This window comes from Lagopus muta, chromosome 2 (assembly GCF_023343835.1).
Source record: "Lagopus muta isolate bLagMut1 chromosome 2, bLagMut1 primary, whole genome shotgun sequence".
Classification (NCBI taxonomy): domain Eukaryota; kingdom Metazoa; phylum Chordata; class Aves; order Galliformes; family Phasianidae; genus Lagopus; species Lagopus muta.
In genome coordinates, this window is record NC_064434.1 from 90,672,297 (window position 1) to 90,691,084 (window position 18,788).

The following is an 18,788-nucleotide window of genomic DNA, read 5'->3' on the forward strand; positions in this document are numbered from 1 at the left end:
CAAATTCGTGAACCATAACATTTCATTTTGGCAAGCCCTATTTGAATTTGGCTTTATCAGTTATAATTCCAAAAGATGAAATGTGTAAGAGCCAGTGGTAGTTTTAAAGCTCCATGAAAATTTAACTGTAATGATAATGAAATGTTTCTTACATAAATTAAATGGCAATTAATGTTTTCTGTTTCTGTTTGGAAGATAGGATATTAAAATGGTGTTGTTAGATTTCCTACTGTGAGCATAATTTCCTGATTTGTTTTTACAACATATTATCATAATGTCAATAACAGATTTAAACTAACAAGTAAAAAATTTTCCTGATGTAAGTATAACCCAGAAGGTTTTAAATTGCCTTTTATGATGTCTATACAATATCATTTTATTTTAAGATCTAATGGCAAGTTGATTCAAAGGGTAAGGTTTGCTCTTACAAAGTCATTAAAGGAAGTATAAAATTGCATTCCGTAGTCACCCAGTCTTTTTAAATCAAAGAGTTTTATTGTTGTTAATGTCATTTGCATTTGCAGGAGGTAATTAGGGAATGAGTTAGACATCACACTCGGGGCCCTCAAGTTTATCAAGAAGAACCATAAAATCCATTTGGAGGGAGAAAAAGAACAGGCAGTTTAGGAGGAACATTGCAGAGACTAGAGAGAAATGAATTCATAACATCTTAGGTCAGTTTGTAAAGCACTGTGTTGATCCACAGTATGGGGAAGCTCATAAAGTTTTCATGGAAGCAGCTTTTCTCATTGCACTTACACAAAAAGGTTTAGGATAGGTTATAACAGTAGGCAGTCCAAGGGGAAGATGATGGCTTTTCCCCTCTGCACTGTGCTGACAAGCTGAATAGGTCAGGGCATAATTTTACCCCTTTTTACATAGCAGTGGTCACTTGTCTACTTTAGTGTGAGGAACTCCGATTAGGCAGGCTTTTCCCTTTAAGTCAATACCTCTGCACTGACAATGAGCTCCAGTCCCTACGGCATGATACAGGCTTTTGTTATTATCTGTTATTTGATGGGTCTAGTTGACCCAATTGGTTAACACATTAACTTTTCAATTTTATAGCCTTAAGTCACAGAAGACCTATTCCTCACTTTTGGAAAGCAGAATTGTTAGTCTGTGCCCACTGCCCACAAGCCACAAAAAACAATCAAAACAAACATCACCAGAGTTCTGCCAAACAACTGTGTCCTGAACTTTATGGCTAATTAGCTGCTAAAACTATGCCCAAGAAATAGGCTTTGTGGCCCATGGGAAGAAGTGTGGCCATTATTAATGTCCTGGCTCATATCTCTCCATAGGTCTTCTAACCAATGCTGCTTAAAGAGACTAAATGTACAACAGGGAATTAAAAATTATAGTACACCTTTCACTGTCTGAAATATTGTAAACTTGTTTCACTGAGGCCAGGATTGGTGTCAATGTACTTTGTGTGAAAAGTGCAATAGAAGCATTAGTATTTGACAGCCCTGGTTGAAATAAGTGAAATTAATGGAGCTCTTTTCATATACGACAAGGCCATGGCACCCCTTTCATGCTGCTTACAGACAGAGAAAAGTCAATACTTTTTTATTACTTGATGCTGACCTACATTCTGCACTACAAGTGCCAGGCCCACTAATTGGTTTCAGTTGTGAGAAAAGTTTGCCCCAAAGAAACACTTGAGCAGATAAATCAATCTTTTTTAGGGTAGCTTAGTGGGTTTTGAGCACTTGAAATGACATTTCTGTTGTATTGACAGAATGGGTTGTTACACTCATTTTGTCATGTCAGAAGGCCCCATACTAGTTGGAAGTATTGTTAACCAGTATTGATAAATTTGCTAAGAATAAAAGTTATCTGGATCAACGTTTCACTTGAGTAACAACTTGCCATTTCTGGTTTTCTTTCTTGTTAGAGACCTCTGTTGCGATTAATAGGTCAGGAGGTTTACAATCACTGTTCAATTTAAAACTCTAATTTTACTATTACAAGCATTAAGATCATAGGGAATACTTAAATATGACCACAGTTTTTTAAACAGACAGGGGTTGTGGACTATGGCTGTATAGTGGCTCTTGGCAGTGCTGACTGATTTTCAAATGAGGCACATGTGTCTCACCTTTGTGGAAAAAGAAAGATTGTACAGTGTGCTTACCATCTAGTGAGGAACTATGGCGTGGATTTTTATACAGAATTTCTCACTGCATTCTCTAAAATCATGCTATTTTTCTGTAGGTACTGATTTCAAGCAAAAGAGAAGTGACATTTGTTCTCTGTTTTTTTATTAATCAGTAGCAAAGTACACATGAACACAGAACTAGTATTCTAGCAACTTTTCAGTTATTCCTTCTGCCATTGACTCCTAACTGACGTTTTCTGCAGCCATAGCTCTCAATAAGAGCAACAGGTATTCTAGCACAAAAAAGAAAAAGATTTTAACATCCAAACCTTGCACTGATTTGTTAAAAACTGCGTAGCACATGGAATCTTGTTGACATCATGCAATCATACTGTGTCTTCCACATTTTTAAACTTGCTCAAAAGAGGACTTGGAGCTCTGAATCAGTGCTGTAGGAAGAGGGTACGTGATTATTAGGGAGGATATTTGATTTATCTTTGGAATAGTTTTGCACATTACTTTTGCTCACGCAGAAAGAAAATCTCCATTCATACAACTGTATTCAACAACTTTATTTATGTAGCAAAATCTCTTTTTATGTAATCATGGACTCATCTGCATTGGGAAAAATCTTCAAGATCATCTAGTCCCCCGATCACCCATGTATACAAGCTATGTGGTATCCCTTGAACCTCCTCTTCTCCAAGCTAAACAACTGCAGTTCCTTCATCCTCTCCTCATAAGCCTAGGTTTCCAGTACCTTCGCTGGAAAGTGTTTTTCTTCTCTGCAAGTGCTCAAGTAACTCAATATCTTTCTTGTAGTGAGAGGTCCAAAATGGCAAAATAGACAACAAAATGAATTGCTGTCTTTGCAGAGAAAGACTATGGAATGCTGTTAAGCAGAAATCAAAGTTCAGTGTAAGTAAGTGAATTGTTCCAAGCTGATCATATGCTTATTAGCTTCTTAATTGTTATGGACTTGATAGATTTGCTGTAGGAAGTAACCTGAAATGTATATCCAGGAGCTAAGAATAAATTGTTGCAATGGTACTTTCTGGCCTTTAAATCTGTGAGTGGACATGATGCTGCTGTTTGCCTATTTTGGACTGAAGTGATTGACTTTCCACTTCATTAAATTTCCCAGCTTGAATGTATTTCCTAGCTCTATCCAAAGTGCATTTTTATTTTATAGGAAATTGTACAGTGCACTCAAGATTGTTTGGAAAAATACATTGTTAGTGCAAATTTAGCACTAGAAATATGAGGCAACACATTTTTGAAGGCCTTTAAGCTGATATGCATACCTCCACTTGTAGCTCTGCAAGCTTTTGCTTGTTTGCCCATTGTTTGTAAGCTGCCTTTATATTTATGTATGCCTATGTACACAGATGTGAATTTCCTTTAGAATCTACTTTAATAATAATTTTCCAAAGATGAACTATGTGAGGATTTGGCAGGTCTAATCTATGGCATCAGAGTGTGCTAATTGACACAAATCTTTATTTGGTGGCTTTATGTCACCTTTTTATCTTAATTGTTTGGAACTGATGAGTGCGCAGGACAGTTAAGTAGTCAAATATATTGAAAGAATTCATAGGTCTTGTTAAGCTCCACCATTTGGATTGAGTCACTTAAAATTTACTGACGTGAAAGAAGTCGAAGCTTGACAAGTTTAAAAAGGAGGTGTTATATTAACTTGGCTTGGGAATTTAAAAATAGATCTCATGTCTTGCAAATTACAGATCTCCGATTCCAGGAATTATATTGCACTGTAAAAATGCATTGTTGAAAGAAAGTAATAAATGAAGAAAACTCAGATCTGTCTTCTAAGATCTTGAAGCAGCAAAACTCTGTTTCACCAGTACATGGGAGTTTGCATTCATAAGCTAATTTATTCCTGCTACCATCGATGACAGAGTAAAAATAGTATTGGGAGAGTGTGTTTTTCTGCACTCCCAACTTTTGTTCTTGCAAAGCAATAAAAATAATTCAAAATTGTTTTTTACGTAACTGTGTAAATTCAGTACTCTGTGGGAATCAGCTACAATGATATAGTAGGATAGGCTCAAGTCAGTGCGAAGAAGTAGATCTTGCAAGGCTAAATGATATTTTCAATCCTTTTTTGCACTGTTAAAAACTGATTAGAAGTTGTCTCTTTAAATATAGAAATGACTGTGTGTGTTTTCCTCAAAATATATTCATATTTTATGTGCATTTTGTGCAATACTCATCTAGCATTCATTATAAACTTCTTAAATTAGTCATATTGCAAGGCCAGTAATAATTCCATTATCTGTCAGACTGTGTGATGTTTCCCAAAAATCCATAACTGCTGTCGTCATAATCAGAGCCAGTTGTTTAAATGCTCAGTTGTGAGTATCTAGTGAGATAGCTTTAAATAACAAGATAAACAGTGCAGCTGCCAACCCAAAGTAATCTTACACTGAGGGGGCGTGTGGCACAGAAAATTTCCTCTTTGTCATCTTGATTTGAGTTTGAAGCTGGACCTGGGCTTAGTTCCAGCTCAAAAAACTGTTCACTTCAAAGGCTCCTAAATCGTCCCAAGGAGCTAATTTTGGCAGCCAATTGTTTTTGTTTGGCCAGGCATCCTAATAGCAAAAGCCGTCTGCTCCAGCAATTGAAGACTTCTTCAGTGCTCAGAGTCACCATTCCTGATTTTATCCTGATGTAGGGGGTGTATACCAGTTTCCCTGTCTCACCCCAATTTCTCTGCTTTCTTTTTCCTTCCCAAATTGTTAAGCCAGAGCTTAACTCTCCTGAATGTAAATAGGACTATGTTTCCCATTTTCAAAAGAAAGGATAGTCTAGTCTGCTCTGAATTGTCTGAATGGACAATTTTTTCCTGCATTATGAAGGTACTTGTGATGCCAAACACACAATGAAAATTGAAATTCTGTGCCATTCTCAATTATAATATATGAAAATATGAAAATATGCTAATAGGCAGTTTCTGTCGGGTAAGAAGCTGGGAGTTGCAATTCATTAAATGATATCACAGAGGAAGTATTTCATTTTGAATGTACATATCTACCTTTCTGCTTTAAGATTTATGCTCTAGAGCGTTGAAGGAATCATACCAAATAAATTTAATTATCTGATGTAAGAAAAGATGTGGCCATGGTGTGGAAGTATGAAGTGCAGGAGGTGAAACTTAGGTGCTCCAAGTTAGCATAGAACTTACCAGAAGTCATAGTCGCTTTGCCTGCTTATGGAGAATCAACTGAACTGTGGACTGTGAAGTAAATATAAATTATCCAAGGAATTATTATTCTACTTCACATCACCTTTCAGAAAACAAATGTTATTATTTTGTTTTTGAGAGAAAACCAAACCTTTCAAATTGCAAAATGTGTTGTGAAGCTGTACATTTTGGCTTGTCCCCAGACTGTTTGTGAAGACTCATTGCATTTCTGTAAAAGCTTTTCACGAACATCGTTTTTGCAGTGAAAAGTTTTCTCTTCGAAGTTAACCATTAGAGCCTGGGAAGCTGATAACTCCTCTTTGGCATGTTACTGCCTGAAAAGAAAAAAGATTTTAACAAACAAGTATTTGCCATGGCTGATAATATTCTTAGTATTTCAGATACCTTTTTTAGAAATGTTTTGATGATTCTAAATGTGTGGTCTTGCTACAGGTGTTAATTAGTAAGTAGCTCAATCAGAATAATGTTTAGAATACCTAGTTTATTTGGCTTTCTTTTTTGTCAGTTGTGTTTTTATTTTACTCCAAGGTTCACTTTCACTTCTCTTATTCAATGTGGATTTGTAAACATCTGCATTTTAAAAAATTCAGTGCAAGAATGAAAAATTTTCCTGAAAAAAAAGTGCTCAAAAATCATCCTGCTTGTATTCTTTGCCACAATTCCATAGTCAATTTACTGGTTAATTTGATAGCACTCATATTTGTATAATACACATCATTTTTTTATTCTCTCTCATGCAGCTGATTTTATATCCATATTCTAAGTTTAAACAAGATAAAAAAAGTTTAAAAATGGCAAAAAATAACCTGCTCTCTTTATCTTACCTGCTTCCCACAGAGAAGAATAGAATTTTGTAAACCATGAGTCATAAACGACAGTAAAATCTGTCTTGTGAGCCTGGAAATCTTTGCAATACCTATTGTTACACAGAACTATATTTTAGATACATATTTTCTCACAACTGTATCAACAGATTATTGTTTTCTTCTCCAAACTAACGTACATGTTATATTAAAATGTGCATTTTGTATGCACATCATTTTTTGTAATTCATATTCTAATTTATGTAAAGAAATTTAACTAGAAGAGAATATTTAGTATTCTAAAGTACTGTGAGAAGTAAAAGGTATAGACTTGAAAACTAAATTTAACATTCCTTTTTGTCTCTCTCTTATTTCTTTAGGACTTTCAAACTGTGTTACCATCGATTGTTCTCTTCGAGAAGTTTGGAAAAACTTACTCAAAAGCTGGACAAATAGTGTAATCATTCTGTAAACTATGCAATGTAAGACACTTGATAAGTAATCAATAAATGTAATACAGCAAATGCACAGCAGTATGTTGACTGAATGTTCCATAAATTACCTTTTTGTAAAGTGATGTATACTATGTCTCAAATACTGTTAATTGATTTTGCTTGATATTTAAGCAATACAGCTTTCAACATTAATCAAAGGTGGGTTTTTTTTTGTGCAAGCTTTTGAAAAAGAAGTCAGTATTATCTTAGGAAAATTGAATGACACTTAGAAACTATTTCTGAACATGCTTTTATTTAAATGCAAATTATTTATGATACAAAACTAGAGAAATCAAGTAAAAGACTCCAAAACACACTTATTAGGGGTTTGCAAGTGAAGCTAGCTCTAAAAAAGAGAAAAATTAAGAAAAGTTAAAATAAAAAAGAGTTAAGTCTATTTTTTTTTCTTTCAACTACAGATATACCCGTTTCATCATTGTTCTTCATCATTTTCTCTATTAATCTACATCCTTTTTGAAATCCATCTTTTCAGAGGGACAGTGGAATTAGGTAGGCTTTTTAAATATAAGATGCTATTTTAAAATATTTTAAGTCCTCGGTAGGTGATATAACTTTACTGTTGAATAATGAAAGTTCTATCAGCTCCAAATATACCTTATTCTTAAATCACTTTTTCTATATCTACTTAATTTTCTTTGTCAATGTCCTGTATTAAGCAGCATTTTACATAGTAACGTATTTGTGTGATGTTTATCAAAGAACATATGTGATCTCAAAACTGGAATTAGACTGCTGTGTTTTCTAGCATGCAATTCAACTGCAAAAAGTTGAATATCTTCAAAGCTCATTAATTTCTAAAGACTCCAAGAAGTTCAGCATTTTGTCAAGACCAGATCATAAATTCAAAGTGCACAAATGAGTTTTTACAGGAGTTTTCAGTTACCACACTCTCTCTTCAGTTCATTTGAATGCGTTTGAATCAAGTAGTATTTTATCAGATAGTATTTGATTATAGTGTTTGAATGAGATATTCAGTGATAGGCTTTTTATTACTGAATTTTGTTTTATTATTTTCTTGTCCTCTCCAAGTGTTCAGGAAAACTCTATAGGATGTAGGTTTATGTAAACATGCCTGAGCACTTTCTGAACTAGGATTCACAAATTTCACTTCCATAAGATTTCAGCTGTTTGCCACTGTGGAAAAGTTCTAGAGCTACGCAAGAGTGAAAGCTCTTTCAGTTCCGCTGCAGTAGGTTATGAGTTTAAGTATTGGCTGTAGTGTTGCTACTTTTTGGAATTTGTGATTTTCAAGGTTTGAAAAGTTTCTTGTTCTACATGGAAATGAGAAATTCATTCTGAAAAGTGAGAAGGAGACACCTCAGTGGATGAGTCTCCCCATTAAGATTTAATCTCATCAAATGTATTCAGAGTGCTTTAGCCGTTTATAAAGGGGATTGAGCATGATACATTTTTGCAAAACTGTTGATAAATAAAGATGCCACAGTAATTTTTAGATATGAGAGCTATCTATTTGATTGCTTCAGCTTTAAGGTAGTTCATCACTTCAGAGAAATTCACCCTGTGTTACCTTTTTAACTCCATACCACAGTTTCCCATCAGTTCGATTAGAAATGGCAATGCCTTTATCAGATTAGTCTTTCTTTCTCTTTCTTCCTTTCAGTATCTCTGACCCCAGGACAAAACAAAGCTTGCCATGCAGATGAGCACTGGAATAGCAGTAGTGCTCCATAGCAAAGGGTCTGCAGCACAAATGAAGGTTGAAACCTTCTTGTTTATTTTAATTGTCTGACTAATGCATATATATATATATAACCCAAGAAGTATAGGTGCATAAATAAATATATTTGCCTCCTCTTAACAAACAATGAAACAAGTGAAAAAGCGAAACAACACAAAAGGCAAAAAAAAAAAAAAAAATTAGTTTCTAATTAACTAGGTACTTCTCACAAGCCTCTTTACACTGTTCACTTTTATTGATAGATAAGCATTTCTCCCTCCTTCCTTCCCTTCCTAACTTCCTCCCTCTGTTACTGAATAGTGTGTACTTTAGAGGAAATTTTTCTGTTTTATAGGGGATGTTGCAACCTCTTCTCACAGTTCAGTCTTACAAACATAGGATGGCTATAGATAGAGGCACAGGGAAAGGAACTGAAAATCTGAAGTGAACTCATGAATCCGAAAGATATATAGTTCCCTAGAAATCTAGTGGGATATGACAATTGACAGACTACTCACAGCAGTATCCAAAAATCAAAAGAATCACTGCAATGCCAGGGAAGTAGATGACTATAATTTGTAAGTCCTTAAGGGAAAAAAAAAAAAAAAAGGAAGGAAAGAAGGAAAAAAAATACAAAAAAACCCCAACCAACTCTAATTGCCTCATCGTCAGCATGAAGCTAGAAATGCACAATCCTTGCTTCTCAGACGTGGAAACACAAATGTTTTGTTGTCATTTGCACTGATTGAATCCACTTGCATAGAAGAGAAAAACACTGTTGGGCATTTTCATATTGTATGGCTAAAGATGCTTATCAAATATCTTCAGGAAGCAGCAGATACTGGGAAGAACCTGTAATACTGTCTTGCTAGCAGAATGTTACTATGCCACTTGTCTAATGCATAAAAAGATTGTAACTTAATACTTTGACACTCAGTGCTACCTGTTCACCTTAAATACGTCATAGATCTTGACAGAGTCAAACAATAATTTTATTTATTCCTGTACCACATACACTGGCCTACATTCCACGTATTAAAGATTCAAACCATTTATGCTAATAATCTTTGGGTTTAACCACTAGTGGGGATCGCTGCACTTATAAAAAGGATTCAGGCAAAGTCATTAAAATGGAATATTTTTCTGCTACAAGTTGCTCACAGGATCTCATGTTATGAGAATTTTCTGGGATACTTGAAATGTCTGGTAACATTTCTTCTCAAAGAATCTATCTGCTGTTATCCTGTGGATTAAAGATCTTTTGGTGTTGCTGCCCAATAATTTTGTTTGAGTCCTACATAAATGATGTCATTAACACAGAAAATCTCTTAATTTAAGCAATCTAAGGGCTGTCTTCTGGGCTGATCCAAGACGCTCTCAACACTCCTCATAGAAAACATTTAGCTTGTAATGCCCTCTAGAGGCAGAATAACATTAGTAGTGTTGACTACATTTTGATTTACTCTGTAAACAATTTTCTGGTCTAAATTTGATACTGAAGCTTTCAAGCAAAAGGGCATTTTTTGGTTGGTTAGTTGTTGTTTAAAATAAGCCACACTTCAAATTGTATGAAAGAGGTCTGATGGTAGGAACACTGTGAGTGATCTAGGTCCTTCATTCTGGATTTACAGTGAAGGCTGTGTTCAGCTGAGCTGTGACCACATTTTAACTGCAAAGTATAATAATGATGCTTGTGAACAACAGCACAGTTTGACATACCAATGCTTAACACTGTATAAAGCTCTGAGAAAAAAAAAAATCAAATTTCAAAAATATTTCCAAGAGATTACTGGCATTCCAAAAGATGTGTTTGCAACATGTACTTGATAAGTCAATGGTCCTCAATTTAATGAATTCCATACGTGCTGCATAGAGTAGTGTTAGGAGGATGAGAAGCTTTGACTCTTATGGACAGTCATAGGATCCTGTATTCAGAAAAGCAGAAACCAAAAAGCAGAGAAAGTACATAACTCCTTAACTATAAAATTTGGGTATTGAAGCAGAAATTCTACAAACATAAAGGAGTCACACTCTTGTCATCAGAAACAGAATTTGGACCTTGGAGCTTAATTTGTCTTCACTGCTTCCTTAATACATTTTTTTTAATTTGCTTTCTTTTACTAGTTGACAAAGTTTTCTGACAATTCTGGAAAAAAGTCAGCAAAGAATATCAGACATTGCAAAGCTGGCTTGGCTTCATATTCCTCCATCTTTTAATAGTTCAGTTCATTAATGAGAAAATCATCTGGCTGCTGGCACAATCAGATACAGTCACTTATCAGTACATTGAGTTCAGTTTATAGTACTCCGATTCATATTCATGATCAGAGGATGCAGTGGAGCAATTCATTAGTGCACTGCTGCATTAAGCAATCACTGCCAAAATGTGACATATTGAGAGTTTGCATTAAACTGCTTCCTTTGAGGATCTTTTGGTTAAGAAATTCCTAAGCATGGAAATCTGTTGAGATAAACCATTCAGGCACTTCAAGAAAAAAGCTTTGATGCTCCATGTATATAATGGTTGGTTAAAAAAAGTATAAAGCAGCACTGACAGGTGCTGTTGTATGTGTGGCATGGTAGCGTTCTCACATGTAAGTTGAGAGTACTGTGATAGCCAATAATGCACGTAGACTAGATTAGTATTGTCCCAAACTGAACTCTCATATCTCTTTACTACTTTATGCTGTTTAATGAATCTTAATATTGCTTTTGTTTTGGGTGAGACTGTTCAACAACATAAAAAAGAACCTAACCATCTACATAGGTATCACTGGTTACTGTACAAATAAGGGGCACTTGCAATTACAGGCTGTGTGTTCTCATATCATGAGAACTATCTTTAAAGGACAGTGTTTGCCAGTTATTAAGACATGCTTCTTGTGAAAAGAAGATGAGAACAGGTTTAGTTGCCTTTTTACTTTTTCTCCATACATTTGTGGCATGATGTGGTGGTAATTCCTCATCCACATGCTTCATTTGATTCTACCATATCATTTTCTAGTAACAACAGTTGTTCTTCCAGTTTATTGCCACTTCATTAGATTTATAGTCTAAACTACTCTGGTGGAGAGGTAGATAGAGGAAGAACTGTAGACTTTAATCATTTGCACATAAGGAAAACAAGTGCTAAACTTTCTTTTAATATACTCTTAAAGTAGCTTCTCTCTCTTGAACAGGATCATTCTCTCTCTTGAGCAGGATCATTCTCAGATTTTCTTTCTGATATTGCTGATATTTTGGCCAAAATCTAGGCAAGTGAATCACTGCGCATAGGATGCAAAACCAATATGAAACAGACTGTCCATCCTTTACATTTTTGCAGCTATAACCATCTCACACATGCCTACTAGTTTTGAACAAAATTATGCAGCCAGTTGTGTTTCAGACCCTGGCCAAACAGACTGATGTGGTCTCTTGTTACTTCAGAAGATATTTCCTGACTTCATTTTGCCCAATTTTCAAAGCAATGTGCCAGGTACATTAGATTCCTGAGTTTCTGCTAGGAATCATTCACCCTCCTGCATTTTTCCATGCTTTTATTTTATCCTCTTTATTTTTCCATTTTCAGAGCAACATAGCATATCTGTAGTTTATACTAATGATGGCATTAAAAAAAAAATACTTAAACATTTGTTGGGAATAAAAATCTCAAATATTGAAGAAATTTGCGTCTCTTAAAGTTTCTTTCCCTCCTGGGGTACATACTGCTATATTAGTAGATAGATTTCCTCCCCACAAAGCTTTGTCATCTACAGATGAAGCAGGAATTGGTTTGCCATCAATATTTCACTTTTAACAAAATAGGAAATGGAGAATTCTGAAGAAGTTAGTATGGATTTCGAATCACATCTAAACATTTTTCCCAAGCAGAAAGATCTTGCTTGTTTCTTCACAGTTCCTGAACACACGGCAGTAACATAGGCATGAACATTTTGCAACCAATGGTTGACTGGGCAGCTTATTTCTAAATCACAGAATATATCAAAGTGTTTAATGACAACTGTATTTTAAAAAGTTAAATTTCATCCCCAAGTAGTGTTCAGCACAGCTGATTATTTAAACTATCCAAATTGCTAGGCTGTTTCAAAAGTAATTTACAATGGCTGCATTTATATCTTTCTCTACTGATGTACATATTTGTTTCAGTAATAGAAACTGGATGTGGAAGAGGTCAGTGCTGAACTCCAGATCTCTACAGACTTGCCAGGGTCTCTGCCCATCATATTTCTGGGGAGTTCGGTTGTGACTATCACAATTGGTCATGTTTCACAAGAGGGTTCATGTACCCTATTCAAAAGAGAGACCCTTCGTGCTATTGCCACACAAATCTAAAGGAAAGATAAATTACTTGAAAAGGGAAAAGACCACACAACAAACGTAAGAACCAGGCCAAGTAAGCAAATACAGTAAGAACTGGAAGAAACATGAAAACAATCTTTCCTATGAAATCTATCCAGTGACACATATTAAAAGTGGGAACATTTTATCCAGATGTGAAAGAGGAAAATGGAAGAGGCGGAATTATTCTGGGCAAGGGTGTGAATCAGTCCCTGTTGTTCAAAACGGTTGTGTCAATCATTCTAAATCTACAGTGGAGTGACTCAAAGCGATGTCTCTGCAGTAAAGAATGAACTGACAAGTTGGTGTTGCCCCTGAGAATGCAGAAATTCTGACTGAGACCACTTTTCACGTAGATATTTGGGGCCACAGCTCCTACAACTTGTTAGTTCGTCATTTGTAGTCTAATGACAGTTGAAGAGGATGACCGTGACAGGCAGCTGTGTCTGTAAACATCAAGAGAGAGCTTATGTTTGACCTAGTTCTGGGAATGATTAACACATGATTTAGCTCTCATTCATTTCTATTCATGGTCATATATCTCACAGCTGTTGCCGAACACCAAGAATCAGGAAAGGTTTTTGATGACTTTATATTTTACAAGTGCATAATCGAGTGGTGGGATCTGACCATTTATGACAAAAAGATATGTTTCTAGTTAAAAGACAAGAATATTTGCTCTGGTTCCTTTTAATTTTCAAAGTGCAAGTCTCTTTTAATATAATATTTTTACAGTAAGGACTGCGTGATTCTTCCTCAGGCATAATCATAGCTAAAACGACAAGGCATTTCTACTAAATCAGTATTTATCCCTCTTACATCCTTCTCATTATTATATATGCATATATATGTATGTATATGTATGTATTGTATATGTATACAGTATGTATGTATATTGTATGGCCAATACAGAATGTCCCAGTGCCGCAAATAATCCTTATGCATGTACTCAGAAGTTCATAGTTCTGTCAGAGATTGGATGTGGCAGGTTATTTGCTCCTCAGTAGCAACCTGGTGACTCACACCTCAGAACTAAAAGAGGATCTCCATTGCCAGGAGAGGTTTCCAGCAGGTTTGACCTGAAGAAGACAGTGAGCCACATTATGTTATGCACAAGACTAACCATTCTTGGGGAAGGTTTTAGAAGCTATGACCAAGGACAGGCATGTCCAAAGATCTGTAGAGCCTATAACAATTTATCTGAGAATTTTTTGCAAATTTCTCATACAGTATTATTGTAAGGGATCTTTAGTAGTGAATCCTGTAAAATCTGGATCTTTAGGGTATCTCTATTTCTATCTATCTCCTTTTTATTTCCCCCCCCCTTTTTTTTTTTTCCTTTCTCCTTCCTTTTTTCTGGTTTGTCTTTGATAATGATTGCTCCAAAAATCAGCAGATTCTGATAGGATATGCTCACTTCTCACTGGTGTTTGCTTTCTCTCTTCACACATATAACTGATATAAGTAAACTTGTAAAGATGTTCAGATGCACACCGTTTTCAAAGCCACTCTAGCTAAAGGTGTTCAAAGCTGGAAAAAATGCACTCTTTCATCATAACTTCTTTTAAGAACAGAAATATTTGTCAAAGAAAATAAAGATAGTTTCTTACAAAGCTGATCGTCATAACAAGGGTAAAAAAAAATTGCTCTTACAATTTAAGAACATAGAAAAATTGCAGCTTCAGAGAGCTGTTAATGTTTGCTCCTTTGATTTTGTCATTCTTCTGTTTTTTCTCAGTCCAGCAGCTAGCCAGAATTACTAATGATTTGTTATTACTTTTTTAACAGAGAATGTATTTTGATGTCTATTTAGAAGAAGAAAATAAAATCTGTGCCAGCGATTGCTGAGAATTCTTTCAGAGGAATCACAAATTCTATTGTGAATATGAAAAGTTCATTTGAACAGCCAAAATTTGAAGGACTCAGATATTTTCTTCAGTAATTTTATGTGGAAATAGGTTAAGCTGGCTAATATTCATTCAAATCCAAATTATTCATAAATTCCAGATTGTTTATAGCTTAGAGAAGTGGTAATGTTTTGACAGTACCATAATTCTCTCATCAGAAAGCCTGAAGTGAGAGTTGAGAGAAGATTCACTTTGAACAAGTCATTACTAACCTTCTGTTGAACTTGATTACTATTAGGTTGCCCCAGTTTTTACACTGATAAAAGGGATCTGACCATGCTGTTTCTGAAAATATATTGATAAACTGGCTCTTCACAGCATGACCACATTTAGCTGATACGTCTGTTACTCAGATTGTCACACAGAGTTAGCAAAACATATTGAAGATTAAATGTTTTATTTCTGTCTATAAGTTTGAAGCAAGGACTTGAGTGATGGATCTTGGCACTTCTCTATGCAAAGATTCTAATTGAATAGGATTAGAAACAACTGAGTCATCTTCTCCAAAAATGCTGTGTAAGAGTTGCTGCTAAGACATGAATATAGGTCTGAAAATCTGTTTTTCGTGCAGTGTCCAATAGACTTTCATAGAGGAAAAACATTCTTCCACCAATAAAGGAAACGTTAGAGGTGGTTGGAATTGGGGTGACAATTCACTAGTTATTTGTTTCATATATGTAACTCTTCTGTTCTTCTCAAACTCTTTCTGTTCAGTTTTGTTCTTTAAAATTCGTAGAAGAATAGCATAAGTTGTACAGCCCAATAACTGTTAGAAACTAACCTACCAGAACACAGTTTTGCACAGTATGCAATTTAAATCAGAGGTGACCAACATAAGAGTCCAGAGCAACGAAAAGCACAAGTTATGCTTTCCTTTTTGCTGAGGAGACTGATATGGCACCAAGCTGAAGGGCAAGGCAGGTTGTCAGCTGTAGAGCAAAGGCAAGAGAACTATGGGGTTAACTCAAGGTCCGAGCTGTGAGCCTAACCCAACTGGCTGTGTAGGTTTACTGAGGATGTTCAGAAGCTTTTGCTTTCAATTCCTTTAAACCACTCTTGGATTGTCAGAGGTAGGAGGTATGTATTTTATAACTCTACTTCATAAAAGCTTCAATAAGTTGCTTGCAGTGTCTGCAAAACAAGTTATTCCTACACTCGTTTGACAGAGCTAACTTTAAACAATACTTAAACAACCATGTAATATAATGTTAAAAAATTAATTCTATGTCACTAAGTGGAATTAAAAGCTGAAAATAATTTATTCACCCTTGTAATCCTAATGATGCCCCTTCAGATAATGAAACGTTTGTATTTATTACCAAGTGATGGATTATATGACAGATATAATCCAGATTTTCATGAGTCAAAGGAAATCATTGCTAATTTTTTCCAAAATACAAAAATGGTGCTGATGATGCAAAATAATCCAAACGTCCATTGAGGGATCTAACATCAAACATATAAAAAAAAAAAAAAAGAGAAAGGTGTGAAACTGAACAAATTTTTGTGCAGATATTGGTCTGTTCCTTCAAAAACTAGAGCAGGATCCTCAAGTAAATAGTTACTCTGCACTTTACCACTATTTATATCTTTTCTTAAAAAAAAAGAAAAGAAGAAGAAGAAGAGCAGGCAGGAAAAGTAGTGATGCATGTCTGATATTGATGGAAAGCAAGTACATACCTCATCCATTGAAAACATTGATCAAGGCCAGTTTGCTCTTTTTTAATGATGGCCCCATAAATCTGCCAGCATCAATGAAAGTCACTGTTATCTACTTGAAGTTCTAAATAGGTAAGCTGAGAAAGCTAAGTCATAGATAATGGCTCTTTACATCCAGAGACAAAATTGTCACTCTTCTCTCGAAACAATCCCCTTTGTTTTATTTTGTTTTGTTTATTGCTGTTGTTTTGGGCTTTTGTTTTTGTTTTGAAAAAACATGAACAAATATGGGACACGTTGTAAGAGAGCAAGAAATTTTACATACCCCTAGTGATTTTTAGTGAAATAGTTTTGATGTTTGAAGACTTTTTTGCACATTTTTTTCCTCTCTGGATATTATCAAAAAAGAATGAAAACCAAACAGGGTGCGGCATTTTTCCATGCAGTCTATTGACTATGGCAATCAATTTTAAATAAAATATGCTGGAAAAAATGATATTCCAGTTGAATGTCAGTTAGTTTGTGATTTAAGGTCAAATCAGAATTGGGATTTCAATTCAATAGCTATGAAGCTCTACAAGTAGCTTATCAAAATGATATGAAAAAATAGTCCATTCTGACTGAATCATCACCCAGAAATCTGCACCTGAGCCAAAAATTTCATATTCATATTTCAAATTTTATAGTAATTCCCTATATATGTATAGTATATATTGCTATGTAAAATAGTAATTTTATAATACTATAAAACAAGTATAATAATTATAGGGTATTTTTAACATCAGTCAATCCAAGTAAAAGTAGAATGTAGGGGATGGGCCTGAAATGATGAAACAAATATCTGTTGCCAGTTAGGTGATTGGACTTCCCTCCCACCTTCCCATAACATCTTTTCGTCTTCTGTGAGTAATAGGGTGAGGCTAAAAGGAAGTTTGGGCTATGGCTGGAACACAAACCACACTGCAGGTGCTTCAATCACAGGACTACTCCAAATAAGCTGCTCTGTATGGTGGAAGAAGACTGGAAATTTCAGTCATCTGGTTTTATGATCATTTTAAGAAGTAACCATATAATCACAGCTGAGGAAGCATTGCGGCGGTCAAAATTACCGCTTTGTTTAGTAAATCAAGACATTCAATTTGTCTAACAGTGTCAGAGAGGAGCCTAACACCATATGTGAGGTGCTAAGGGTATTTGAATGCATAACCAAGCAGAGAGGACTGAGCTTGTACTGGGGACTCAGGGACTGTTTCAATAGGTGGGCCTGTTCTGCACTGACAAACTCTCTATCTGCGTCACAGACCCTTTATTTCACATTTGTCAGAGGCATCTCAGCAATACCAGGGCAGGCTGAAGAATCCTTTAGGAGAAACACAGTATGAAACAGATTACCATTTCGACATTTAAAAACATTAAAATTTTCAACTATATACCTCAGTGGAAAACTTCACCTCACACAGTGAGAAACAGTAAGCACTCCTGCTCTGAAAAGATGCTGAGAACATTTTGAAAAGGGTTTTTCTCTTTGCCTTGAGAGTATCAAAGAGATTCTCTAGACAGATCTGACTGTATTTCAGCTATCTTGGCAATGAAACCCCTGCTTAGCCTTGCCCCAACACACACTCCTGTGTAATATGTACATGAATCTCAGAAACAGATGGAGTACACTTTACCCAGAATCTAATCCTGGTGAGGTAGAGGGGCCAGATGGTCTCACTTTCCAAATGAAAACTTTCAGAGTCTTTAAACTAAGCAAAGATTTTATTAACATTGATGGCTGGATATAGTGTAATACACAGAGAAGATTAATTAGGAACCCTAATTAAATGTAACACTGTAAAAGAACCAGAGCACTATTTGGCATCAGACAGTTTTTTAAGATTCTTGTTGAAACCTGGGTTCTGCAGCATGGCTGCAAAGTGAACAACAGAAAAGCAGAAACAATGAGGTTTACTAAAAGGTGCCAAGCTCAATTCGATATGTAATCACTGAACACATTTTTTTATAGAAAGAGGGCTGAAAGGAACCTTTAGAGGTCGTCTAGTTCGTCCCCCCACCCCAAGGCAAGATCAACTATACCTAAATCATTCCTGACAGATGTTTGTCTAACCTGTTCTTATAAAACTCCAATCATGGAGATTCCAAAACATCCTGAGGCAATCCATTCCAGTGTTTAACTATCCTTGTTCTTTGAAAGTTTTTCCAAATGTTTAAGTCTGAATCACCATTGCTTCAATTTAAGCTTGCAATTTTATTATTATTATTTTGTTCTACTGTCAAAGAGCATGGAGAAAAGTTTATTCCTTTTTTTTACCAGGTACCTTTTACAAATATGAAGATTGTTTGTATGATTTCCTTCTTTTTGTTCAACCAAGCAAACAAAATGTTGTCATTTTCTTCTCATTTTGACTTCCAGTCATTTGTTTTCTCTCTTCATCTCTTTCAAAAAAGGCATCTGCAACTGAACACTGTAGCCCATATTTACAACTGTGCTGAGAAGCACAAATGGACTACATCACATGCATTATGGGCAGCATTCTTGTTATGTTACTTTTGAG

General features: G+C 35.3%; 1 protein-coding gene across 4 annotated transcripts in view; it reads left to right on the forward strand.

Moving 5' to 3' along the window:
• Positions 1-14,504, forward strand: part of SPATA17 (spermatogenesis associated 17) — a 97,545-nt gene extending 83,041 nt beyond the window's left edge. For 2 of the 4 annotated variants that reach the window (XM_048935914.1, XM_048935917.1), the window contains one exon: positions 6,511-10,000. In XM_048935914.1, the coding sequence (XP_048791871.1) occupies positions 6,511-6,591 (81 nt within the window). In that variant the 3' untranslated portion in view covers positions 6,592-10,000. Of the gene's footprint in view, positions 1-6,510; positions 10,001-14,452 lie in introns of those variants that run through there. The other 2 variants (XR_007375038.1, XM_048935915.1) reach the window with 2 other exon arrangements.
• The last annotated feature ends 4,284 nt before the right edge of the window (positions 14,505-18,788 follow it).